The sequence below is a fragment of the Manacus candei genome, unplaced genomic scaffold, assembly GCF_025592945.1.
Source record: "Manacus candei isolate 608988 ecotype Guabito, Panama unplaced genomic scaffold, ASM2559294v1 h1tg000009l, whole genome shotgun sequence".
NCBI classification, from domain to species: domain Eukaryota; kingdom Metazoa; phylum Chordata; class Aves; order Passeriformes; family Pipridae; genus Manacus; species Manacus candei.
Window position 1 is genome coordinate 3,229,509 of NW_026138057.1, and position 25,564 is coordinate 3,255,072.

Consider the following 25,564-nt stretch of genomic DNA (forward strand, 5'->3'; position numbering starts at 1 on the left):
CTGAACACATCCTTTCTCATAACCTTTCTCTTACTGCAATGCTGTTGGCAGCTGGAGAACGTAGGACACAGCTTGGGCCAACACTCAGCTGTGACCTGAGGAAAAGGTTTCTGTGCAAAATACAGCTATTTTTACTTATTTAACGCAAAAAAGACAACAGTAACTCAGTCACTGGAAAAAAAAATATGGAGAAACAGGGAAATTTGAACTATGGAACTATGAGTCCTTCAGAGGTGCTCTCCTGCTCATCCATCCTTAGGACAAGATGCTTTCCAGGAAAGGTTTCACTCCTGGATTGCACCTGAGAACAACAGATCTACTCTGAGCTCCTGCCCTCAGTGATGTTATTCTGGCACTTCACCTTCCATGTGGTCCATCTCCACTATATCCCATTTTTGTGTGCCAGACATCTGTGTTCCCACCAGAAGGTTTATTTTTGTCCCTCTCTCAGGTGCTGGAAGATAACAAGCAGTGGTGGAAGTTGCTCAACCGGAGCGGGCAGGCCGGTTACGTCCCATATAATATCCTGGATGTGGTGAAGCTGGAAGAGGTGGAACAGGTCTGTAGTCAGGTGGTATCTGACTGGTAGCACCTGCAGGGCACCATCAACCTCTGGAAATAATGCTGTTGTTAGACCCCCCTGCATTTCTTAGGATGCTGTGCCCAGGTCAGGATAAACCCTCACAGACAGACAAACTCAGGAGATCCCCGAATCTCCTACAATAAAACTCTCACATTCTGCCACACTCACCTTCCCCCTTCCCAAACAAGTGTATCCTTCCCATCCATGCAGCAGCCCCTTGCTTTCCAGAAAAGCAATTTTTTCCATGAAAGTGCCGAGGTTTTTGTTGGAGGTTAAAGACAGACAGTTCCCTCACTAAGTTCAGTGCAGCAGCAGGAACACATTGCTGGAGTGGAGGCAGATGCACACACCATCTAAGTGAGAATTAAGTGAATATTGTACCTTGCGGTGCAAAAATGTAGAGTTGGAGTGCTCTAAATCCTCTAAGGAAACACGGAATTGCTTCCCCACTTTGGTATTGCAGAGTTTGGGCAAAGCATAAGGTGGCCCAGCAGGTCTCTGGATAAATCCCTGTGAGTTTAACCTAAATGTCAAAAAACTTTCCAGACTGCTCCAGGAGCTTGGCAGTGGTCCTGCTTCACATCCCAGTTACAGAGCAGTGAGGCTTTGCCTTCCAATGGGATTTCTGTTTGTTTTCTCCTCCTGTAAGGACCCTTTTGCTTCCCAAGGAAGCCCTGTGAGCAGTAATTTCTGCATAGCAAGAGGCTAAAGGGCTGAGTCACACATGTGGGAAGTCATCTGCAGCAGCAAGGAAGCACCAACACCACATATGATAGTCGTGACACGGGATGTTAATTTTGCAGGGATGTTAATTCCCTCACACAATCCTCACCCTTTGGTTTGGGTTGCTCGTTCCCATAAGAACCCAGAAATTACCTTCTTCCATGCAGCTCCACCTGAGGTGCCACCAGCCCCACACCAACACAGGGAGAACAGGGCAGTTTGTCCCTCCGTGAGTGAGAGGCAAAAAGTTTAAGAAAGTGAAAAATGCCAAAAAAAAATTCTTACACCTTTTTTTTTTTCCCCTTTTCTAACCAGTCTAACCAGAGGTACAAAGGAGACCTGAGCCCCAGGGGCTATGGACCATCCAGCCCAACTCACAAGCTGCCTGCGAGCTACGCTGGGGACAAGTGGGGCAGTGAGATGTTATCGCGCAACTCCCCCCAGGACGCCAAAGAACGTACGTGTCCCACGTGTCCCACGCCGGGCTCCCCCGGCTCTGGTGCTCTGGGCAGGGGACAGACCTGCCCACAGTGTTCCCTCTCAACTGCACCTTGTAGTGATCAGCACTAGACCAGCAGTGGGTTTGGAGGAGATTCCAAGTGGTACAAGAGCCAGGAGAGCAGCCCTGGTGTTCATGACTCACCTCCCGGGCTCTCAGGGAGCCCAGGACAAGCAGGGCAATAAGTGATTACCATGTCCTTCCTTTCAGCTTGACCTTCCTCCTCCTCTTCCCAGGGTGAGAGTTTCTTTGCCCTTCCAAAACACTTAAGTGTGTCTAAGCAACCACACACACTCAGGTCAATCCCTTTCTCTCGCTTCCTTTGCTGCCACACACGCAGCACCCACCTGGCCTGTTCCTTCCTGTGGTTCCACAGAATTCCCAGACAAACAGGAGAGCCACATCACAATTCCCAGACAAATAGGAAAGCCACTCCCTCACCCTGCACATGCTTTGGGGGGGGTCACAGAGCAGGAGGGAGACCAGGAGCCCTGCTCACCTCACCCTCTTACCCCAGCCTGTTCATCCTCTGGACTCCTGGAAGCAGGAGCCCTTTGGGACAGTGGAGAGCCCCATGTATGAGCATCACGGACACATGTCTGTTAATAACACCAGGTTATTCTCCACATCCTTCAGGAGTGTCATGGGAAAAGTGATACTAGATACTGTGTCACTGGAGTTGTCATAGAATCATAGAATGGCCTGGGTTGGAAGGGACCTCGAAGAGCATCTTGGTTCCAACCCCTGATTTTTATGAATCTGTTGCTCACTCCCAGTTTGTGCTTCCTGCCACTGCTGTTCAGCTGTGGAGCAAAACCTGGAGCTCTGAGGACCTGAATCAGCAAATTACTTACTAGAAGCAGCAGTCAGGACTGAAAAAGAACCAATCCCAAATCTCTAATTGCAGATTCTCACAGAACTGTCCTTCCACATCAGGCAACAGCAAAGGGGTGATATGGGAGGAAAATAAATGTCAATGCAGGGGCAGATAAAAATGGGAACCTGGTTCTCAGAAACACCAAATCCATCCCTCCTGACCGCTGCTGCCTCACGTGGGCTGGGCCTCTCCCCTCTTGCTGCTGTGTCTGCAGGGTAGTTCCCTTATTTCAGCAGCCCAAAGTGAACTAAATAACTCAAAAACAGGAAGATGACCAACTGAAGCAAAAAGCCAGCAGCAACACCAGACATCAGGGAAAGGGACCCTGTCCCTTGTCACCACCTGACAGCACCGGTGGGAGCAAAGACACTGCCAGATCAGGTTTACACCCTTGAGCAAACCTCGAGCAGAAGTTAGTGGGGGTTGTGGGGTTTCATGTCCCTTGGCTGAGGCGTGATGGACGGGGGAAGTTACAAACGTGACAAACAAGACGGGTCTCAATGTAAATTTGTATCTAAAGCAGGTGAAAATGAGGTTCTTGCCAGTCACACTGCAAGAAACACAAACCCAAAGCTTCTTAGAACACTCAGCTGTCATTTTTGTGATCCCTCCTCTCCATCATTCTGGAGAACTGTAGAAATCCCAGTTTCTCCCAAAGAGAAACCAACGTTTCAAAAGCTGAAGGGAGGAATTGGCTTGGGAAGAAAAGGGAGATCCCCCACTCTGCTCCAGCAGCCTCCAAACCCACAGTGGAACCCTGTCCACATTTGTTCCTGGTGGAATTCTGAAGGTCAAAATGTCACTGCTCTAACAAAGCACTTAAGCTTGTTCTTTAGAACTAAAATACAAAAGTAAGCACTTTCCTGGGGTGTATTTACAGAGTTGATGAAAATGCTGAGCCACATTCCAATTTTCCTTACAATTTCCCTGCAAACACATTCGTTTAACAGGATTTCTGACTGAAGACTTGATTTCATTCTCTACTTATTTCTACAGAACTTATTCACCAAATGGATGAGCTGAATGACGAGCTGCTAAAGAAGATCACAAACAATAAAATTCAGCCTCCCCACAGGAATTTCAAAGTGGAAAAGCCTCAGGAAGTTTTTGTGCCCCTCACCTTCGAATCCAGCACCGAAGAAGTCAAAGCTTGGCTGGAGGCAAAGTCATTCAGCAAAGAGTAAGATTTGCTTTTTTGCCACATGAAATGCTGCTCCTTTATTGGAAAAGGAGCAGGGGAGGCCACTTGCAACATCTCAACTGTGTGACAAGTCACTTGTATTTACTTACAAAGCCTGTGTTGCAAACTGCATTTCAATCCTGGTAAATCCAGGCTCTGTAACCAGGGCATTCAGAGCCCAAACTCACTCTCTTTCTTTCTTATACGTAGTTTCATGGAGAAAACTGCATAATAACTAACTAAACCCACGGCCTGAAACGCAACTGGGATTGCAGCTGCCACCTTGGCACAGCTCCAGGGCCTCACGATGTGGCCCTGGTGCAGTGCCCAGCCCTTCCATCTCTGGCACAAAGCCATCATCTCCTCCCTTTGTGTCTTCCCAGGACAGTGGAACACCTTGGCATCCTCACTGGAGCTCAGCTCTTCTCCCTCAACAGAGAGGAGCTGAAGAAGGTGTGTGGCGATGAGGGAAACAGAGTATACAGCAAGATCACAGTGGAGAAAAACCAGCTGGAGGTAAGTATTTTCCTGGATAATCCCTACTTTACCAGCAGTGTCAAATATCTCATTAAACAGGCATTTTAAGAAACACAATTGAAAGAAACAAAAAACAATGCAACCAAAACCCACATCACCAATCAAATACATGTAAAAATTCTCAAGGGGCTTTTAAGCAAAAAGGCCCCAAATCCATAAGGCAGATCCCCGTTTCCACTAATTAATCTGCTTTTTGCTAATATAATGTATCTCTTTGAAACTAGCTTGACCCTTCCAGCATGAATTAAATGCTGTAATTTGCCTACAGCTCGGAGTTCAAATTCAAACTTCCTGTTTTGTTTCCGTTGCAGAAAAGCAGAGGGGAGTCAGAGCTCCAAGAAATCATGAAGCGCCGCCAGGAGAGGATTGATTCCGCTAATTAAACCCTGTCTGCTTTATTTCAGCTCTTAGTTCTAGTAGTGCAGAGAAAAAGGGAATGAAAGCAATGATCCCCTGGCCAGGCAGGAGACAGCAGTGCTGCACTTTGGGTCTGGCTGCCAGCAGAGTGACAATTCCTCGAACACTGTTGATAAGGGTTGACAATAAGACCATGTCCCTCTGGGAAAGGTGTTTTAATATTGCATGAAGTATTTTTTTTATAACTATGTATTTTATACTGAAATTTTACGTGCATGCCGTCAGAGCGGGACTCACACGGGTCTGGATGAACGACAAGGGCCGGATTCAAGCAAAAAAAGAGACCCCACAAAGCTTTTGTCTGAGAGCTGTCCCTGCTCCCACCCCCTCTCCAGCATGGCTCAGGAAGAGCAGGCACAGAACAGCACTGACTGTTTAGAGTCTGGACCACGGGAATAAGGCTCTTCCTAAAATCCTGGAATGGTTTGGGTTGGAAAAGACCTTAAAGCTCATCCTGTTCCAACCCCTGCCATGGGCAGGGACACCTTCCACTAGACCAGGTTGTTCCAAGTCCCATCCGACCTGGCCTTGAACACTTCCAGGGATGGGGAGTCACCACCTCTCCAGGCATCCTAAGGCAACCTCCTCCTCATTCCCTCCTCAGAGCAGATATTCCCCTGCACAGGGCCTGTGACAATTCCCTGCCCTCTTTCTCTCCTTCCCACCCCCTTTCCCATGCCCCCTCGTTGGACAAGGCTGAAATGGCAACACACATTCCCAAAGACTGTCTGCTTCCTTAAATCCATAAACCAGTTATTGCTGGCTTCGAACAGTGGAACTGAGATTTCATTGCCTAAAAACGAGCAGGAGTGACAAAGGAAGTCATTTAAATATGGAAATAGGTGAGTTCCCCTCTGCTTAGGCAGAGCCTGGGGCTCAGGGCAGCTGTGCAGCCCTTCCCAGTGACATTGATCCTGATTTGGAATGTTGTGGTGTTGCCAAACCCCACCTCAAACCAGGAGAAGATAAGCCCTGACCATTTGCTCCCAACCCAGTTACACCCACAGCCCTTCCCAGGGTGTCGGTCACCCGTCCCCACCTTCACACTTGCTTTGCAAAGGCTCAGCTGAAATGACTCCTAAATATCTACAACCCAAAAGCACACTGGGAAAAAGGCTGGTTTAGCACAAAATAAATGGCCACCAAAAAAAAAAAAAGTAATTTAGCACAGGGTGTTTTTCATCATCATGTTATGTGCATATGTATATAACAACTTATAAATAGAGGTGAGGAAAAATCCTTCTCCCTAGAGACAGGATGAAGTGATTATGCATCAGAATTTTACTCAAGGTTTTACAACTCAAGCAAGTGCAGAGTAGTTCCTGTCCAAAGTAAGTTTGGCACATTGTATTTCTGTCTCTATTTAACTTATAGACCTACCTGATGGCAAAGCAGGAAAGCAAACAGCTCCAGAACTGCTCACAGCACAGGGAGGGTTGGGTTTTCTCCTTCACACCCCTCACCTTTGGCTGGATGGGACTCAGGTCCAGGTTCCACACCTGTGCTTGCCTTTACCTGCCAGGAATGGCCCTGCCTCCTTTAAAGTGCTTGTCTTCGCACATTTAATGGAAAAAGCTTTAAAACAGTGTCTGGGGGACTTGTGTCTAAATCTGAGAGCACCAACACACCTCAGTTTTGGCTTTATTCTTCAATTAACGTCTCTTATGGATGATATATTTTCTTTATTTGAAACAGGAACTGGAGTGCAGGCAGGGAACTTGCAGGGGAGGATCATCTTTTAGCCCCAACCCTGCTGGAATCTGTGAAGGGCACTTACCTTGTCAGGGAGGGATGAAGAGGACAATCCTCCTGAGAAGCCCTGGCTCTGGAGTAGGGTGGAGATGGGAAGCGGGATGGCAAGCACAGGAGAAATAATTCCTAAAATGAAAATAAAACCAAGTGTTGAGCCAGGAAACACACCACCTTCCTTTCTTTGGGTGTAGAGGAAAGCAAGTCCCACAGAATTATAGTTATTAGGGATTATAATGGGACTGTACACGACAGTTCTGTAAAGCTGGGAGCATGGGAGCACTTCCTAAAGTAAATATCTCAGCAGACCTTATTGCAGGAGTCACTTCTATAAATGTTCAAGTGACTGAGTTGTGCATCTGTTCTACTTGTACTGCCTACAGACAACGCTATAAAGTCCTGTACATTGATGTAACTGAAGGAAGGAGAAAATGATATAACCATGCACTGTATAAGATTTATTAAAATAGTTAAGTTATAAGTATAACTCCATCTCCGTCTCGTTCGCTGGGTTTTCATAATGGTTTGTCACTGAGTCTCAGAAACTCACCAAAATGTCTGAAACCACACGTTTCCTTTGGGTTTGGGGGACTGGCATTCAACAGGAAGAATGCTGTGGCCTCGATAATGGTATCCAAAAACGGGGATGGGGGGAGAGAAACCTCACACATGGTAGGAATTAAATGCCAGGAAAGCTGTCAACTTGTCACCTGGAAGAACAAATTTCTCTTACCCCTGGAACATGCAACTGCGACAACACATCAGTGTTTTCACACACAGATGCTGTCCAGGGCTACATTTTGCACTGGCAAGCTAAAAATCCCCCATGCTGGTCAATGCCAACTTAGGCACAGCACGGAGCAAAGAGATGCCTCTTTGCATTACCCTCTCTTGGGCTGGGCAAAGTATGAGAACATTGTACAAAAGCACATTCTTGCTTATCAGGAAGGGAAACTCCAGTGGCAGCTTACACGATTGGAACAGTACAAAAGAGGGGACAGCATGACTCGGAGCCTGTTAGACAGTCAAGTGACAGATTCTCTGACATTTCCAGCCAAGTCCCATCCTCTGTTTCAGGAGCACGACCACGCTAACAGGATGACCTTTTCTAGAACCTGAAGATTAGAACCTGAAAAAAGTTGGAGTGAACGAACAGCCCAAACCACATGCCTTGCTGGGTTGGGGGCTCTCTCACAGGCTGGAGCTGTGGCTGACTAGCCCTTTCGAGCCTTGCCGCGACAGTAGGAGAGGAAACAGAAAGCGCTGAGCTCCTGCAGCGGCTGAGCACTTCCCTCAGCGCTGCCTCCCCCTCACAGCCCGGCCGCCATCTTGTGCCAGCGGCGGCGCCCCGACCCCGCGCGGCCATGAGGGACGGGTGGCTCAGGGGAGGCTCGGGCGCTGTGCCCGGCCGTGGGGAAGCCTCCGGGGGAGGTCCAGGGGCCGGGAGATCCCAGCCCGGGAGATCCCGGGGTGCGGAGCTCCCCCCAGCCCACCCGCCGGGGGCAATGGCGGCGATCGCCAAGGCGACCACCCGCCCCGACCCTCAGAGCCACGACCCAGCCAATCAGAATCGCGCTCCCTCCCGCTGCCCCGCCCCGGCTCCTCCCGGCCGGGTCCGCCGTGTGTCGGCGCTCCCGATTGGCTGGCCGCCCCCCACCTCTGGCCGGGATTGGCGCGGGTGGCGGGAGCGCGCGGGCGGCGGGTGCGCGCGCAGGCCGGCCCCCTCCGGGCACGCAGGGTCCCTTATAGGTGGCCGGAGTCCCCCAGAGCCGCTGACATGTCGGTGTCCCCCGTGAAGCGGCAGAAGATGGAGTCGGCGCTGGACCAGCTCAAGCACTACACCACGGTGGTGGCCGACACTGGGGACTTCAACGGTGAGGGGCGGCGCGGGGGGGGGGTGGGTGTCCTGTCAGTGCACCTTCTCCTTAACCCCCACCCTTCCCGGCAGAGTGGGCGCGCCCGGCTAAAGGGGCGCTCGGCGGGGGCAGAGCGAACCACCCGGCGGCGGGGGGGGGGGGCCGCTCGTCCATTCCCGGCCTCTGCAGCCGGCAGGGCAGAACCCGCCCGCCCGCCCGGGACATTTTCCAGACCCTCCCGTGCTTTTCTGCTAGTGTGCCCAAACCCCCACGCTCAGCTCCCCGTGCTGTCAGTAAGAACTGCCACACTCTAACCGGGCTCTGAATTCGGGCTTTTTTTTCCAGCGACCTGTCTGGATTTGGGACTTTTCTGGGGTTTTTTCAAACTCAAGGCCAGGTTGGACAGGGCTTGGAGCAGTCAGGGCTAGTGGAAGCTGTCCCTGCCCATGGCAAGGGGTGGAAGTGGACGATCTTTAAGGTCCCTTCCAACCCAAGCCATTCCAGGATTCCATAAAAATAATGCCAAAGTGCTTTCGTTCCCCTTATCTCCTGGTAATGAGCCAGCGTGCTCCTTTCCGAGAAGGGGAGGTGGCCTTCCATTATAAAGCCATTTGTCCCCAAGCTGTCACTGCCCAGTGCCCTGCTTGGCCCATCAGAGCCAAAAAATCCCTCCTGAGTATCTCTGGGTGGCGTAGAACAGCTCTGGAATCCCGTCCTGCCCTCCCCAGGCCTGGTAATCCCTAATCCTGGATGTGTAATAATAACCAACCCCACATGGGAACTGTCAGATGTCTCAGGGCAGTAAATTTAAGGTGAAGGGAAGAGGCAGCGACAGCTCAGACAAAAAAATACACCGTGTGGTGGCCGAGGGGGTGGTGGTGTGCAGGCAGCAGGAAGGACCAGGGAATATCCCACAGGGATCACTAAGTCCAGCTCCTGGCCCTGTGCAGGACACCCCCAGGTTGTCCTCTGGCTGCCTGTTGTTACCTGGGGGTCATTCTTAGAGCCCAAAACAAGGCAAGAATCCCACCTGGCTCTGCTGAAGGTGCAGTCTCTGCTGACTCTGGTTCCCCGTTGGGTTCAGTACAGAGCAGGAGTTTCACTGAGGTGCTGCTCTACTTTAAGCTGTGTCCACATGAATTAAAGTTCTGAAGGACCTCTCCAGGATCCTGATTGTTGCCTGGGAGGGATCTGTGGAAAAACAAGACTTATTTTCAATACAGTTGCACAGTTTCAGTACAGTTTGCACTCTCTAACTTCGGGGGTTCATCCCTTGTGCAAAAAAAAAAAAAAAAAGTTATTTTTTGACATTTAACTGCGTTGTTGAAACTGCTGAAGGGCCTGCAGAGGCTCTGCCCTGTTTGCCCAGCCAGGCTCTGGTGCCAGGCTGTGATTACAACAGTCACAGCCTGCTTTGGTAAACACTTGGCATCACCTGGAATAGGTGCAATCCAGGGCTTAAGGTAAGACAAAGGGTCAAATACGTTCTGGAAAGAAGAAAGCCTGGTAGTACAAGGAAATGACAAGGACATTGAGAAACTACAACTATTTGGAAAAGGTTTAAAAAGCAGTAAGAAGAGTTGCTGTTCATCTGTCCTGGTCCTATCCTTGGACACAAACAAGAGCCTGAATTCCTGACTGCTAGAAGGGAAGATCCCCTGGTCTTTACTCCCTTCTGTGATTCCTGAAGCTCAGCTATGCTGGCTGGGATACAGTTGGAAATCAGCACCACTTCATCATTTCTACAAGTCTGTATCTTTTGGGCAATGCCTGTTGTTTATAAAATTTGAAGTTTGCTGTGTTTTGTGGCACAAACACCTCTGAGCACTGGTGTGCTCTGTCATTACCAGACCCTACAGCCACAAGCGTTCACATCCTCAGCCACCTGAGCAAAAATCCTTCTCATTTCTGAGGCTGGCTGGTTGTTTTAAACAGCCTGGTTTTCCTTCCTCAGCCATCGACGAGTACAAGCCCCTGGATGCCACCACCAACCCGTCCCTGATCCTCAGCGCGGCCCAGATGCCGGTGTACCAGAAACTCGTGGATGATGCTGTTGCCTATGGGAAAAAGCTTGGTGGGTAAGTCAAGAGGGCTTTCATCTCAGGAGACCTATGTTTAAAATGCCTTATTTACACAAGCATCGTACTGGGCTTTCCCCCTCACGTACTTGTGGGTTTGTCTCCTGCCCCCAAAAAACCTCAACACCAAAAGAAAAATTCCACGTGTGCCTCCCTATTTACCAGCTCACACATGGCCTTCCTTGCACAGGAAAACAGCAGCTTTATAGGAAATAATGTCCAAAGGCTAATCCTGCCAGCAGTAACAGAGGGCAGGACACAGAGCAGAGTACACGTGGCTCATTTGAACTCTGGAATTTGATGTTAAACAGGCTGTGAAATTTGATCTTCAAATCCATGGTAAAGCGTAAACGTACCTTTTTCTTTTCCTCCCATATGCTTTTGCTTCTTGTGGTTTTCAGGTCAGAAGAGGAGCAGATCAAAAATGCTTCTGACAAACTTTTTGTATTGTTTGGAGCTGAAATCCTCAAGAGGATACCCGGCCGTGTGTCCACAGAAGTAGATGCAAGGTTGGCTCTTTTCCCTCTGGGTTACCCTGGATATTTGTACATAGAAAAAGAGACATGATATGAGCTGGAGAAAGGTGCTCTTGCCTAGAAGACTATCAGGATTTATATTGTTAATATTTAGAAGTGTGGCTTCCCCTTAGTTTGACTAGAACTCTGTAAGAAAAACAAGTAACACCAACCTTGGATTTTTGTAATCCTCCTCTTGTTTCTCAAGCCAGGGAAGCTTCGTGCTTCCACTCTTAGTTTTGCTCATTCTCTTCTCTGTGATTGTATCTGCTCAATTTAGCAAGAGATCTGTTTGAACAGTTTATTTCAAGACTTGCACAGGATTTGTCTGTTAACCTGCTCACTGCCAATTTTTTTTTTTTAATGCTCAGCTTCTGAATTCATTATGAAAAACTTCCTCCTTGGGGGGGGGGGCGGGGCTCAGAGTCCAGGAGGGACCCTAGAACAAAAACCCACTGCTGGCACGTTTTTGTCCTGATAAAAACAGGACAATGTTTTTCCACGGGGCTTGGGGGGGAGCATATAAAACAAATGATCTGAGCAGCCCTGCTCTTGTCTCCAAAGGTTGTCCTTCGATAAGGAAGGAATGATTCAAAGGGCCAGGCGCCTCATCGACCTCTATAAGGAAGCAGGAATTGGTAAAGATCGGATTCTCATCAAGCTGTCTTCGACGTGGGAAGGAATCCAGGCTGGCAAGTAAGTCTTTGTGTGGCTGGTGTGCTGACTCATGGCATGCTCCTGCCTGTCCACAGGCACCTGACGGGCGCATTCTGACCTTAGATAAACAGTACTGCTGAAGGCACGGCATGAGGAAGTCTGGCACCAGCAAGGAAGGTGCTCTGCCACAGCTTGCTGTTGAAATAGGAAAAGTGTGTTCATACAAGGGCCAGGCCACAGTTTCCTGAAATATCCTGCTAAGTTGGCTGCGTTTGGCCCAAGGAACAGCATTAATAACGCAGAGTCGGCAGCACAAAACATCTGCTGTTAGCTTAAAACCTCAAAGCTTACCGACTGTGCCACATTCCTAACTCAACTGGAGGAATTCAGGAGATTGAACCTATCAGCTTGTTACAGGAATATAAATTCAGTAGGTGAGAGAAGTGCTGTTCTAAGCCAGCCTGTGTCTGCAGGGTCCTGGAGGCAGAGTATGGGATCCACTGCAACATGACCTTGCTGTTCTCCTTTGCTCAGGCTGTTGCCTGTGCTGAAGCTGGAGTTACTCTGATCTCCCCATTTGTGGGAAGGATCCTGGATTGGTATGTTGCAAATGGAGACAAGAAAACCTATGAGCCTTCAGAGGACCCAGGTAAACACATATTTAACACTGTTAAGATGCCAATAGCTACTCATTCAAACAGTTTACTCATATAAACCCTCTTACGACAAAATGCTGGTTTGAACCTGTTCTAAATAATCACTTAGAATCATTCTTGAAGTTGCTGGCTTCTCCCTTTTAGGAGTGAAGAGTGTCACCAAGATCTACAACTACTACAAAAAGTTTGGCTACAAAACCATCGTGATGGGCGCGTCGTTCCGGAACACGGGTGAAATCAAAGCGCTCACAGGCTGTGACTATCTCACCATTTCACCCAAACTCCTGGCAGAGCTCAGCAAAGAGCACATCAAGTTAACTCCCACACTCAGTGTGAAAGAGGGTAAGTCCCCTCCTGGGTCACACCAGCTTCTTCAGTCTCCCTTTCTTCTGGAACGTTAAAAGAGTTCGGGGTTCCACTCAGCGCTGTGGTGCTCGATTCCATCCTGCTTTAGGGACAGGCTGATTTCCTAAAGGAGATATTGTAGCCTCAAAAGGAAATACTGTAGCCCCATTACAGCATCACTGCTACAATTGCAGACACACCTTTAGGGTCTTGGGTCCGCTGGGTTTGGAATGTGCTTCCATCCTCTGCAGCTCTCCCAAGGGGACAGGGAGAGCAGAGGGAAGTTTATCTCCATATGCTCGGGATGAAATTTCACTGAATATTAGCAAAGATGCCAAACTTGTTTAATTTTAATCTCTAGACATGCCAAAAGGTGTTTTCCCTCCAGAAATCATACACAAGACTGAGTGACTGGATCTAGTGACACTGTGCCAGATGGCTTTGCATGCTTGTTCCCATTGCACTGCTTCAAGGCCAGGTTGGACAGGGCTTGGAGCAACCTGGCCTAGTGGAAGGTGTCCCTGCCCATGACAGGGTAGAACTGGATGAGCTTTAAGGTCCCTTCCAACCCAAACTGTTCCAGGATTCTGTGATACTCTTCCTTTTCTGTAGCCTCATTAAAATGCTGCTTTGCATCTCAGCAAACAAGCTCTGCACAGCTGTAGTTATGGGTTGCTGCTCACAGGGTGCTGGCTGGCCTGGAGGCCTGTTATCAAGCGAGCTTTTGTTAGTTCTTGCCAAATAAAGCCCTGATTGTTCAGAATATTTGCTTAGAACGTCTCACTGCTGTAGGACTGTTGCATAATTCCCTAGAACAGGCCTCAAAGTGCTGTGCCATTCAGCAGCAGGTACAGGAACAGCACACACATACATTGTGTTTTAAGACAAATTGATTAGCCAGATTACCCTTTTTCTCCACCTCTTCTCCACCCCCCCTCAGCCATATCAGGAGCACTTCCAGTCTCACATCCCAAACTATGCTCCTGCAGCAAGTCATGTTGAAAGAATTTTTCAATACCTAGAGGTGCTCAGAAGCCTAAATTTGCTAAGAGTCCAATCACCTGGCTCGTTTCTGTTCCTGCTCCCCTTGCACAGCTCAGGCATGTGACCTGGAGAAGATCCACCTGGATGAGAAGGCATTCCGCTGGCACCACAACGAGGACCAGATGGCTGTGGAGAAGCTCTCCGATGGGATCAGGAAGTTCGCTGCAGATGCAGTCAAGCTGGAAAGGATGTTAAAGGTAGGTGTTGTGTCCTGCCCCTCCCAGGCACTGCAGCCAACCTGCAGTTCCCTTTGATGTGGCCGAGGATTGAAGCAAGTCTGATCAGGCTTTTGGACACGTTCTGTAGGACAGGCCACCTGAATTCAGTGAGCTTGGTAATCCTCACTGCATGCCGAGAAAAGTGAATGCCAGGTGTGGGCACACCTGCAGTTTGGGGCCCCAGGCAGGGTTTGGACTGGCAGCTCATCAAGATAACACCACTATCAAAGTGAGAAGTCCTTCAAGTCTGATTCTAAACTCATTAGCTGTCAGCAGCAGCACAAGACACAAATAATCTGCACATAGTGAGCTGGAGATAAATCATGTTTGTACTTGGAGGCACTGAGAAAGCACAGATCTGCTGTCAAAGTCACCTGTCAATTTATGGAGAGGCTTTCACATGGGATTCATCAAACTGTGTGGGTTTGGGGGACAAATACATACCTGATTCTAAGTACTTGGTGACTGACAACTCCTTGCACTGTTCCCAGACTCTTCCTCAGCTGCTCTTTGTTTGTTCTCTTTGCAGGAACGAATGTTCAGTGCTGAAAATGGAAAGTAAAAAGCAAGAGAAACCAAGCATTTCCCTGAGTGCTCCAGGCTGAGCAGATCACCTGAGGTTCAGTGGATGTACAAATGTCTTACCTGTAAAAGTATCATGCTGTGTATGGATAGATTTCTGTATCATGGTTGGTTTTTGTGGGTTGTTCTTTTTTTCTTTTTACCAATTTGCAAAGGGACAAATAGAACGTCAAATCCTTGTGGCACTTTTGTCAATACATGCAAATTAACCCAGACCTGCCTGCCTTGTAACATGGTCAGTTCACTGCTGCAGCAGCCACCTGAGAGCATTTTAATTTCTTAAGTTTTCATACTTGAACTCCCAGTTCAGTCTGCAGCCCTACCACATTGAAGAAAGCAGTTTTGAATTTCAGGCACTTTTAAAGGGAAAACACGGGTTTCAAAAGCCCCTCTTGGTACAAAACACACAGGTACTCTTATGAGACATACATATGTGGAAATTATATATATAACTTATTAGTTTATGTAGGCCCAGTTCCACGAGAAGTAGACAAGAACAAGTGACAGGACAAGAAGGAAATAGCCTCAATTTGTGCCAGAGGATGTTTATTGGATATTAGGGTTATTATTAGGGATATTATACTCTGGAAGGGTTATTAAGCACTGGCACAGCTGCCCAGGGGAGTGGCTGATTCCCTGTCCCTGGAGGGATTTAAAAGCCATGTGGATGGGGCACTTGGGGACACTGGTTAGTGGTGGCCTTGGCAGTGCTGAGGGAATGGCTGGACTCTGATCTCAGAGGTCCTTTCCAACCTCAGTTATCTCACAATTTAAGAGATTCCTGCTTATAGGTAGACACAATTAACTGTTTCCTGACAAAGTTGCCTGAACTTTACTTTTTAAAAAGGGAAGAAACACAGTACTGAGGCTACAACACTGACACACACGTGCTCTACCCAGCTTGAGTAACACAAGGGAAAGGAGCCAAGGGAACCAGTGCTCACTCACAGCAGGGTGACACAGCAGCACTATTGTCAGGACATCCATAACAACCTGGGAACAAAGGGACAGCCAGCTACAACCAGACACGGATACCTGGGGCTGCATTCCCAGCCCTGCCCTGGGAATAGTGCCAGTCTGCCAGAGGGAGATGAAGCCACCTCAGGGGACTCACCCAGCCCCTCTGTCCCTGCAGGTGTCAGGGGTGGGAAGCAGGGCCAGGCAGAAGGCACAGCTGTCCAAAGGGAGCTGACCTTTTCCCTGTCCAAGGCAAGCCAGCATTAAAAGCATGGAATCTGTCACCTCAAAGCTGGGGCTCAAATTAAACATGGGGCTCAAATTAAACTCAGGTGTTCTCAAAGTTGCCCAAGAGACAATAAAATACTGCAGTGAAAGGGGAAAAAAAGAGGCAGGACAAGGTCCCTCAATCACAGTTAAACCTTACTCCACTTACCCACAGCCACCTCAGGAGCTGAGGGGGCAGGAGATGAACAAGTTATGCTTGAAGTGTCCCAGGGTCCCTCACCTGCTGTGGTGGCAGCTGGTGTTCCCCTCTCAGCACTGGGGTTTCCTCTTCCCTGCAGCACAGGGGGACGTTGGGAGGTGCCTGATTTCCGGGGCTAAACCACAAAAATCTACATCCTTCCTGAAATGGGGCAGAAACCCAACAACCACATGAACCTTCAGCCTCTACAGCTCTTCAGTCAGTCACACAAAGAACCTTTCCTCCCTAACTCTTCCTCAGCTTCGCCTCTCTTCAGATGAAGAGATCTCCCACAGAATCCTGTCTGAGCCCAGCTTACAAACCCCTTCAGGGGTTTCCCAGATGCCCATACCTCCTCAGATTAAGAAATCAGATGTCTGTCATCTCCCAGAAAGATTTTCTCTCTCACAGTCACAAGGACAAGCTTAGACTCAGGAATGAGGAGGAAATAAAGTGTGTGTTTGTGGAGAGATCCCAAAGAATCACTACACACCCTGTAAAACTTGATTTAAAAATGCCCTTACCTTTTGTTAGACACACCCAGAGCCAGTAATACTTGCCAAAGACTCAACCTTTCCAACCTCTTGGGACAGGAAGTCTCCTTTCATGACAATTTTTTTCCAATCCCTGGCTAGAATTAGTCATTCTGTACAAGAACTTGAAGCTGCCATCACTAATGGCTTCAAGTTGTGCCAGGGGAGTTTTAGGTTGGATAATAGGGAAAATTTCTTCATGGACAGGGTTGTCAAGCATTGGAACAGGCTGCCCATGGCAGTGGTGGAGTCACCATCCCTGCAAGTGTTCCAAAAAAATGTGTGGATGTGGCATTTGAGGGCACAGTTTAGTGGTGAACACAGTGGTAGTGCTGCTTTGATACTTGGGCTTGATGGTCTTCAAGGTCTTTTCCAACCTTAATTCCAAGACTCTATGATGCTAATGGCTCCCAATTCATCAGCAGGATTTCTAAAGGTGACAATCCAGCCCACCATCCAGATCCACCTCAGAAGCTGCTGGCACACACCTGCACACATCCCTCAATCCTCCCTCAGTTTTCCAGGAGCAACTTCCTCACCGAGGAGATAAAAATGTCTGTGTGATGGGAGAGAGTGAAAACACACACACAGAAACTCCTCTCTGTCTGCTCTCATGTGGGAGGAACAAGGAAGCACCACAAAATCTCCAGGCACTGTACTTTGTCCATCAGTTTACCACCCAACAGAGGTACAAAGAGCAGTTCCAACAGGTCCCAGATGCCACAAAATAAGGGGAAAAAAATAGCACAGTAGTGAACTGATCAAAGTCTGCAGTGGCCTGACTGCTGTTTGCTCACCTGGCAGCCCATCCATGACAGAACCTCATGTAAGAAATGAAAACAGGACACGGGGTAGACATCAATATTCTATTTTTACAGGCAAGCAGTGAAAGGTGCAATGGATTTTGGCAAAATCCCATGGAAACAGTCCTACAGGAGATACAGACTTGTGGCCACTCAGACTCCCACTTCCCACTCGAGTTGTGGCTTTCCAGATGTAAAGTGTGCCCTGAAGGTGTCAGCATCAAATCCCTAAGAAGACTTGCCAGGAATGAAGATTTATCAAAGCCATTGGATAATTTCTATCAGAGCCCAATTTCCATTTCAAAATTAAATTCTAGAGCTGGGCTCTAGAATGTAACAGTAGAAGACCCAGCAAATCCCACAGCAGTTGGTCTTTTAAAAAAAAACACACCAAATTCTTGAGACAGAGCTAAACACTTGGGTTTCTACAGAAGAGACAAGGTTACTTTGACTTGATGACTTGTTACAGTCAATATTACCCCAGTAAGAAAACAAAAATGTAAGTCCAAAGGTCCTTCCCTTCAGAGCACTGTAGAAATGCTGCCCACTATTCCAAGAGGGAAGGAAAAAATCAATTACTTAAAAGCTGATTTATCTACTTTCCAATATATTTAGTGTGTTTGAGCCTGTAACAGTGAAAAAAAAATCTTCTCAGTCTGGTTATTCCTTTCCACACTCAGCTTCAAGCCACATGTGCAGGTCAGAAGGAAGGAGAAGGTCAGATTCCAGCCTGCAGCTGGTTCCTCAGATGTGATCCACATTATCTGCCAGCATTTTTAGTCCCTTTTGTCCATGAAATTCCAGCAAGGGGCAGCAGCAACGTACTCCCAGAGAGGAATATTTTAAAGAGAACAAAATTCACAACGCAAGTAGCACAAAGGGGAACAAATAACCAGTTGGGAGACCATGTAAAAATCCGCTGAGCAAACTTTTTTAAAACACAATTCCAAGGATGTGAATGGGCAAGGAAGAGAACAAAGGGCACACTGTGCATCAGTGTAATGCCAGCCCAGAGCAAGGCCTCCAGCTTCAGCCACTTGTATTCACAGCACCAACTGTGGGATGGGTTTCAAGAAGACAGTTCCCCCCCCTGCAGACTGAGGGTCTAGAGAAGCACTGAGCAAATGCAGCAGCAAAAATGCAAGGGGGGGGGATCACAGTTGCTTCATCCATTCGGTACACACAGAACCTGACACGGCCACTCCACTGTCACAGTCACTTCCCAGGCCACAACAGGGATGTTTTATCCAAGAGCCAAGGAAATCCTCAGCCTGCTGGCTCTTCATCCATCCCATCTGCAAAGAGACCTGCTCCTTCATTTCCTGCTGAAGGGAACACAGCCAGACACAACACGACCCATTAGTTCACAGCCAGCACAGGACTTGTAACACACATTGCCCTGAGCAGGAGAAGATTTTTGGGGTTATCTGCATGTGCTCTTCTGTCTGACAAGGTGACAGTCAAACAGCCAAGCCACTTCCAAAGGAATTAAGTCCATTCATTCCTAGAATCCTCAGTCAGAACTGACTCAATGATAACCTGCCAGAGCTCGAGAAACAAGAGATGTTTCTCCTAATAAAAATATTTAGTGAAGTCTATTTAATATTTTATTTTACCAGTTCAACTATAGCTATGCATTCCCCCCCACAATTTCATCTTTTTTAAAATAATCAGATGCTTTCTACCAGACACAACTGCCTGAAGAGCTTGATCAAGAATGACACTCACTTCATTAGTTAACCAAGGGCAAAAGCCTCTTTGGAGGGACAATATTCCTGAAACTAAAAGATGCTCACACCCCTGGCTGTTCCCAGTTCTTATCCCCATCTTGCCTCACCTGACATTGCAGAGAATCAGGAGGTTCTGGACGGCAGGGAGGGTGGAATTCTCGTTCTGCCCCGTCACCAGGTGCCTGTCCAGCACGACATGAACAGCGTCGGGGCTGCTGGCTGGGCACGGGAGAGAGCACAGCAGGGAGAGTCAGTGCACAGAGCACAGACACAACAGGGGGAGTCAGTGCACAGAGCACAGACACAACAGGGGGAGTCAGTGCACAGAGCACAGACACAACAGGGGGAGTCAGTGCACAGAGCACAGACACAACAGGGGGAGTCAGTGCACAGAGCACAGACACGACAGGGAACTGCTCTGACCTGACACACCTGCTGGGGGCTGATCCCTAACCCCACACAGGGACAGCCTAAAGCCCCTGATCCTGCAATGATTTCCCCAGAAAAACCCTTTTCTGAAAGGACAGGACTGGCCCCTTGATTTGATGAGCACCAGGTGGGGAAGGCACATACAGTCAAGAGATTTTCATTACAAAGACCTCAAAGTATGTATTTTAAAGTTTTGATTACCTTGCCATCCTTATGCAAGACATTAGTTGTAATACCATGCTACAAAAATGAAATACTGATTTTCTGGCCAATTTTAATACCCCAGTGTGCTCAGATCCACCAGCAACTGCTCAGTACCCCAACCAGAATTTTTAAGTTACCTCATTACAGACAGAATCACAGAATCCCAGTTTGGGTTGGAAGGGACCTTAAAGCTCATCCTACCCCCTTGCAGGGACACCTTCCACCAGGCTGCTCCAAAAGCCCCACCCAACCCAGCCTTGAAAAATCACTAATAAATTAGGGAATGGCAGATGAGATATCCTGGCAGAGTCCCACTCAGCTGGGTACAACTGGCACACAAACACCCATTTGCAAAAGGCAGGCACTAAGTGTGAAGTCCTGGACACCAGGAGTGACATACCACTGAATGTAGCTCCAGAATCCTTCACAAAATCCTCCACAATAATGGACAAACTGGCAAAGTTTGGCTCCCTCACCAGTTCATATACAGAGGGCTGGAAAAAAGATCAAAAGGAGATAAGTTTGTCTGGTTTTTACAGAAAAAAAAGCCAAGCAAAACCCACACATTTCCCTGCAACTCATATTCCTGTTCCCTCTGTGATTCTCCCAACCAAATGACCACGTGCAGCTTCGATGGATTTCCTGCAGGAAGCCAACTGAAAACTTCCTTTATCTCACTTGAAAGCAAACACCAAACAATTTCTGCACATGTGATTAACCTCAGGGAAGTGCAGACCTGTCTGGCTGTGGGACACAAACATCTGGACACAGATGCTGTGCCACTTGTAGTGCCCAAATAACAGTAATCCACCTCAGAACCAGTATGGGAAACAAATAAATAAAGACAGAAAAATTTAAGACCACTCAGTTCAGGTTTTACATGCACAGGAGGAAGTGTCATTTCATGGTTTCCACATCAACTATAGTTAGGCCACATCACGTTTTAAAACATTTAATCATGGATTATTACAATCCATGCACAATCCATAAGTGAAATAGAAGTACATAAGGACACTGATAGCATCTGAGTCCCCAAAAATCTTGATTTCTTAACTTTTCATGTAAATTTTCAACCCTAAAAGCTGTACTATAGAGATTTGCATCACCTTGGCACACCTGCCATACAGATGGACTGTGAGGTAAGAGATATGGCTGCACATAAAATAAATTATCAGCAGTAACTAGCTACTTTAATTACAAACCAATTTGTACAAACAGCCTTTTTCCTGAAGCTTCCTCTGTCTTTTTTCCTATGACTTCCTCTGCCTTTTAAAATGAAACAGCACCTTGAGAAATAACTTACCCTAGAATTCATGGGGAAAAAAATTCTCACAAGTCCTCAGCTATGAATCCAAAGAGCTGCAGTGGGAATTTCCAGCATTTTAGTGCTTCAGTTTGAAGTTTACTGCACAGTCAGAGGGAAAACACTCCACAAGCCAGTCAGAGTGGGATAATATCCCCAAGCACTGTGTTGGGCCCCTTGTCAAAGACAATTCTCCACATCCTGCACAAACTCAGCGTAGCAAACTGATGGTTTTTATTCTTAGGGAATTTCAGGTTAAGACCAAACCCACCAGAAATCACAGCAAGGGAAGTCCCCAAACAGCAAGTCAGGCAGAAGCTCAACTTACCCCTGTCAGGCTGTATCCCTGAAAAACCCAGGATTTGTCCTCATTGGTGGCACAGCACAAAGCTGCCACTCCGTGTCCAACAGCACAGATGGGCTCTAGGGGAAGAGATTAAAGCTATTTGTGAACATCTTCAAACAGTCAGAACACAGGAGAGTGTGAGGACATTGCCCTCCTGCAGGAGACTTACACTGCACTCTTAATATTCTCTTGGGCTGTAAGGGCTTTCCTGCACACTGCAGTAACAATTACTGTCTATAATAAGATTTATTGTAATTACTATTATAACAATAAGAGGGAGAATAGGAACTGCCCCAGTCCTGCAAGAAGTTAACAGCTTTTAACTCCAAGTTCAGAGACAGCAGCAAAGAGGAAACACAGATGCTCAGACATGAAGCACACCCAAAGTCTTGATTAACTGCAGCCTTAATGATGATCCTGGGACATTCCACACTTGGCTCTGAACCTTGAATCCCAATGATTTCCCCAGAGCCATTTCTGTATCACTGTAAGGCAGGGAATCCTCTTCTGAGACAAGCTTGGAAAAGCTACTGGCATTGCTTTAAGATATTTTAAGACCTCCTTTTTCCTTCAAGACTCCCCTTTTCAGACACCTTGGGAGGCTTTTAAGGTTTCCTTTCCTTTTTTAAGACCCTTTTAAGACACTTGTTTCCCCCCCCCTTTTAAGACACTGGGTTTCCTTCCCAGCTCTGAATGCTCTTTAACTACACAAACACTGAAGGCATTAGAAGGCAAGAGTCCTGCAGGAACAGCACAGAACCACTATTTTATTTACCAAAACAACCAAGGACGTTCACCTACTGCTCTCAGTGCTGAAGTGCTGCAGTATCTTGGCCAGGTACCCGCTGTTGGCAAGGTCAGTCACAGCCCCAGGGCAGTTTGGGATCAGCAAGGCGTGGTACCGAGCCCCTGGGCAGGAGGAAAGCGTGAGCTCATCATAACAGAGGTAACAAACAAAAAAGCCTGACCACAAATACACTGCAGGTTTGAAAACAAAAAAAAATAAAAAAAAAAAATCAGCAAACCCACACAGAGCAGTCAAAAGTGAACTAAAGAAATTAACAGAGCTATGAGGGGTAAAGAAAAAGGTCCTTGTTAGGGCAGGGAACATATTTCTAATGAGCTGTGCCTACCCAGGCAACACTTACAACTGTTCTGTCTGCTAGCTTCCACTTCAGCAAAATATTTATTTTTAACCAGTAACAATGTAGTGTGTGTATATATACAAGAGATGGAGATGATATGTACTGTATACATTAAGAGAATTACCAAGCCAAGATAAATAAGCAGACAAGGCAGTTGCCAGGACTTCCTCTTAAATGAAAAATAACCTCTTAAATGAAAAATAAACAAACAACTGCAGTTGCCACGGTCTTCTCTTAGAACACAAGTTTTATGCCTTTCCTGTGTCGTTCTTCCCTGAAAACCTGGCCCTAGGCAGCACCTGTTCCCCTGACAATGGAGATGGCAGTGCCCTGGTGAAGGTCTCACCATCAATGGACTCCAGCTTGGCGGGGTTGGCGTAGGATTTCATTCGGAAGTCCTGGATCCAGCGCATGTTGCCCTCGTTCACATCCACGAAATCAATTGACTTCCCCTGGGGACAACACGGTTCACATGGTCAGGATCCCTGCACAGACACCCACCACACTTCCTGAAGGACAGCCATGTGGAACTTTGGGATGCTGCAGCTCTCAAAAACCTCAAGTTTTCCATTTTTCCCACTTCATTCATTATAATAGTTCTCCCTCCTGCCAAACTTTGAGTGCATTTCCCTCAAGTCAATCAAGATATCAACTGGCTCCAAACTGAAATCACAGCATTTGCCCATTTTTACTCACCCCAGGAGTTGCAACTTGAAGGTTAAAAGCAGAGCTGGCCAGAGTAAAGCAGTGAAGGAAGGACTGGGCTGAGACACCTGGAAAACAGATTCCAACACCTTAAGGAAACAACAGTGATAGTTTAATCCCAGCCACACTAGCTCACTTCATCTGGCAAAGCACATTAAAAAGCTCATCTCAAAAGCTTTAAATTTTAGAGGTTTTTTTTTTATGATTATATGATTCTGTGATTATAAGACATAATAAGTGTACAACATTCATTACAGGTGAGCTGTGTATTGAAGAATAGAATCAGAGAATCACAGAATGGTTTAGGTTGGAAGGGACTTAAAAGATCAAGAAATTCCACCCCCTGCCATGGGCAGGGACACCTTCCACTAGCCCAGGTTGCTCCAAGCCCCGTCCAACCTGGCCTTGGACACTCCCAGGGATGGGGCAGCCACAGCTTCTCTGGGCAACCTGTGCCAGGGCCTCGCCACCCTCACAGGGAAGGATTTCTCCCGTATATCCCATTTAACCCTGCCCTCCTTCAGCTGGAAGCCACTAAAGCCACACGCAGGGGGCCAAACCAGCACGGCTGCTCCCGGAGGCAGCACCTGCAGCGCAGGTGTCCGTGTGCGGGGAACAGGCACAGCCGCAGCGGGTGCGGGGAGGGCACAGCTGCGACCGCGGCGCTCGGCCGCGGGCACCGGCACACACACAGCTGGCAGGCCACTGCCAGGGCGGCCGTGGGGCGCACACACGGATGACGAGCCCCGCCAGCGGAGCGGACACACGCGGGAGCTCACTGCCCGAACACGGCGGGTACAGCGGACACCGCACCGACGAGCGCCGAGGAGGGCGGGGGCGCGGAGCACCCGCGGCCGGAGCGAACCTGAGGGTTCCCCCCCACAGAGAGCGTCTCACCCGCGGCAGCGGCGCTGGCGACGATGAGGCAGGAGGGCTTGGCGAGCCGGTCCGACATGGCGCGGGGCGCGGCGGGGCCCGGCCGCGGCGGCGGGGAGGGAGGCGGCGGACACCGCCTCATGCGGCCGCGCATGCGCAGCGCGGGGAGCGCCGAGGGGCGGGGCGCAAAAAGGGCGGGAAGCGCTGAGGGGCGGAGGAAAGGCGGGAAGCGCTGAGGGGGCTGCGGCCTCCAGGGTGCCTTTTGAACCCCCGCGATGATCCTGGGAATCACGTGGTGCCGCCTCGCACCTGAACCTGCTTGCAGTTGTTTTTATTACTTTTCCCTCATTAGGTTGATATCGGCGCCCGGTGGGTCTGAAATCCGAGGGTTGCTGTAGGCACCACCCCGCCCCCGGAAGGGGGAAGTGGGTGATGCCGTGGTGTGGGTTAGAAATGGGAAAAGCAACTTAATGTCAAAATGTTAGCTCACTTTTGAGCTGGGTTCTGCCCTTCCTCCTCACCGCACAACATCCCTCCTCACCCAATTAGCACCAGAAGCCTCCCAGAAACCCCAAGCCACCACAGAGTGTGGTTTATTCCGCTCCTGACACATGAGATAAGGAGGAACAGAAGTCCTTTGACAAGCCGATGCTGGTTTTAAGTCACTGTTTTCAGCTGTTATTGGCTTACGCTATTTTTTAAGTTATTTAAATCTCTCAGGTTTTGCTCCCTCTCCCCCTGAGGATGAATAACCTCGGGGATGTTGTGGAGGGACAGATGCACATCCTGCTCTTTCATATCCCTGAAAAAGTCACAACTGACCATGTTCCGTGGGATGGCAGGAGATGCATATGGATCTGTCAGACTGGTTTGCTGAAAATAATAATGGGGGAAAACATGAAGAACCGTGTCATTTCTGTGATTTTGTGATATTCTGGAGCCACTGGAATGAGCACCAGAACCACAAACTAAATCAAGTCACCCAAACTTCCCTGAAGCTGTCCCTTCCATGCCTCATCTCTGCTCCAGATTGCCCCCTTTCCGTACATTCTTAACCTTTAACTGAGCTATTATTCTTCAATAAAAATGTTCCTTTATTATAGGTGTCATTCCTTTCTGTAGGGAAAAGTCTTTTTGTAAACCTCGTTCGGTTTCTGGATTTACATTTTTCATCGCTGTGTTAATTTAATAAGTTTATCCCTTGCTGGTTGCTGGTGTATTACAGACACAAAACCATTGCAAAATGATAGATATAAAATAAGAGTGTAAAATTCCACTGTTGTTTTTTTATTTGTTTATTTGAAAGAGCTTAATTTCTAGCCTGGTTTCCTGAAGGAAATGTAGCTCATGACCTCTTGTCCATCTCTTCAATCATCTGTCCATCTCCTTTTCTCTCCAAAGCATGCTCTGAATCCATAGGCTGGTTAACTGTGGAGATATCTGGATATTCCTCTATCTTTGCTCCAGTTTAGATACCAGAAAATTATTTTTAACAAACAAACAATAACAAAACAAAACCCAACCAAACAAAAAACAAACAAAAACAAAACA

General features: G+C 48.0%; 3 protein-coding genes and 1 long non-coding RNA gene across 5 annotated transcripts in view; 2 read left to right on the forward strand and 2 right to left on the reverse strand.

Annotated features, from left to right (window-relative positions):
* EPS8L2 (EPS8 like 2) overlaps nucleotides 1-5,973 on the forward strand; it is a 47,280-nt gene extending 41,307 nt beyond the window's left edge. The window contains exons 17-21 of the mRNA XM_051776977.1: nucleotides 452-559; nucleotides 1,622-1,763; nucleotides 3,679-3,862; nucleotides 4,246-4,378; nucleotides 4,711-5,973. Coding sequence (XP_051632937.1) covers nucleotides 452-559; nucleotides 1,622-1,763; nucleotides 3,679-3,862; nucleotides 4,246-4,378; nucleotides 4,711-4,782 — 639 coding nt within the window. The 3' untranslated portion in view covers nucleotides 4,783-5,973. The remainder of the gene's footprint in view (nucleotides 1-451; nucleotides 560-1,621; nucleotides 1,764-3,678; nucleotides 3,863-4,245; nucleotides 4,379-4,710) is intronic.
* Nucleotides 5,974-8,185: 2,212 nt separating this feature from the next.
* Nucleotides 8,186-14,731, forward strand: TALDO1 (transaldolase 1). The gene is made up of 8 exons (XM_051777101.1): nucleotides 8,186-8,439; nucleotides 10,376-10,499; nucleotides 10,901-11,008; nucleotides 11,579-11,710; nucleotides 12,145-12,320; nucleotides 12,472-12,669; nucleotides 13,768-13,913; nucleotides 14,464-14,731. The coding sequence occupies exons 1-8, from the start codon at nucleotides 8,343-8,345 to the stop codon at nucleotides 14,494-14,496; spliced, it is 1,014 nt and encodes a 337-aa protein (XP_051633061.1). The 5' UTR covers nucleotides 8,186-8,342; the 3' UTR covers nucleotides 14,497-14,731.
* Nucleotides 8,447-13,802, reverse strand: LOC127466451 (uncharacterized). Its single transcript, XR_007902709.1, has 3 exons — nucleotides 13,734-13,802; nucleotides 10,856-11,034; nucleotides 8,447-9,612 (listed from the first exon to the last, which is right to left on the reverse strand). It is a non-coding gene; the product is annotated as an uncharacterized LOC127466451 (long non-coding RNA).
* A 2,593-nt stretch (nucleotides 14,732-17,324) lies between the features above and the next one.
* Nucleotides 17,325-24,213, reverse strand: GATD1 (glutamine amidotransferase class 1 domain containing 1). Of its 2 annotated transcripts, none has more exons than XM_051777140.1 (8): nucleotides 24,035-24,213; nucleotides 23,129-23,205; nucleotides 22,779-22,884; nucleotides 22,089-22,196; nucleotides 21,270-21,364; nucleotides 20,039-20,132; nucleotides 19,113-19,224; nucleotides 17,325-18,597 (listed from the first exon to the last, which is right to left on the reverse strand). In XM_051777140.1, the coding sequence occupies exons 1-8, from the start codon at nucleotides 24,165-24,167 to the stop codon at nucleotides 18,591-18,593; spliced, it is 732 nt and encodes a 243-aa protein (XP_051633100.1). In that variant the 5' UTR covers nucleotides 24,168-24,213; the 3' UTR covers nucleotides 17,325-18,590. The 2 variants fall into 2 exon arrangements, with proteins under 2 accessions (XP_051633100.1, XP_051633099.1); XM_051777139.1 differs by having other exon boundaries at nucleotides 17,325-18,600.
* Nucleotides 24,214-25,564: the final 1,351 nt, after the last annotated feature.

Bases quoted from the DNA above. Each gene is read 5' to 3' on its own strand.
- TALDO1 (XM_051777101.1), top strand. From the start codon at position 8,343: ATGTCGGTGTCCCCCGTGAAGCGGCAGAAGATGGAGTCGGCGCTGGAC. The intron at 10,500-10,900 runs GTAAGTCAAGAG...TGTGGTTTTCAG, and splicing joins TATGGGAAAAAGCTTGGTGG to GTCAGAAGAGGAGCAGATCA. The intron at 12,670-13,767 runs GTAAGTCCCCTC...CCCCTTGCACAG, and splicing joins CACACTCAGTGTGAAAGAGG to CTCAGGCATGTGACCTGGAG.
- GATD1 (XM_051777139.1), bottom strand. From the start codon at position 24,167: ATGCGCGGCCGCATGAGGCGGTGTCCGCCGCCTCCCTCCCCGCCGCCG. The intron at 22,885-23,128 runs GTGAGTAAAAAT...TGTTGTCCCCAG, and splicing joins TTCAAGTTGCAACTCCTGGG to GGGAAGTCAATTGATTTCGT. The intron at 20,133-21,269 runs GTAAGTTGAGCT...TCTTTTTTCCAG, and splicing joins AGGGATACAGCCTGACAGGG to CCCTCTGTATATGAACTGGT.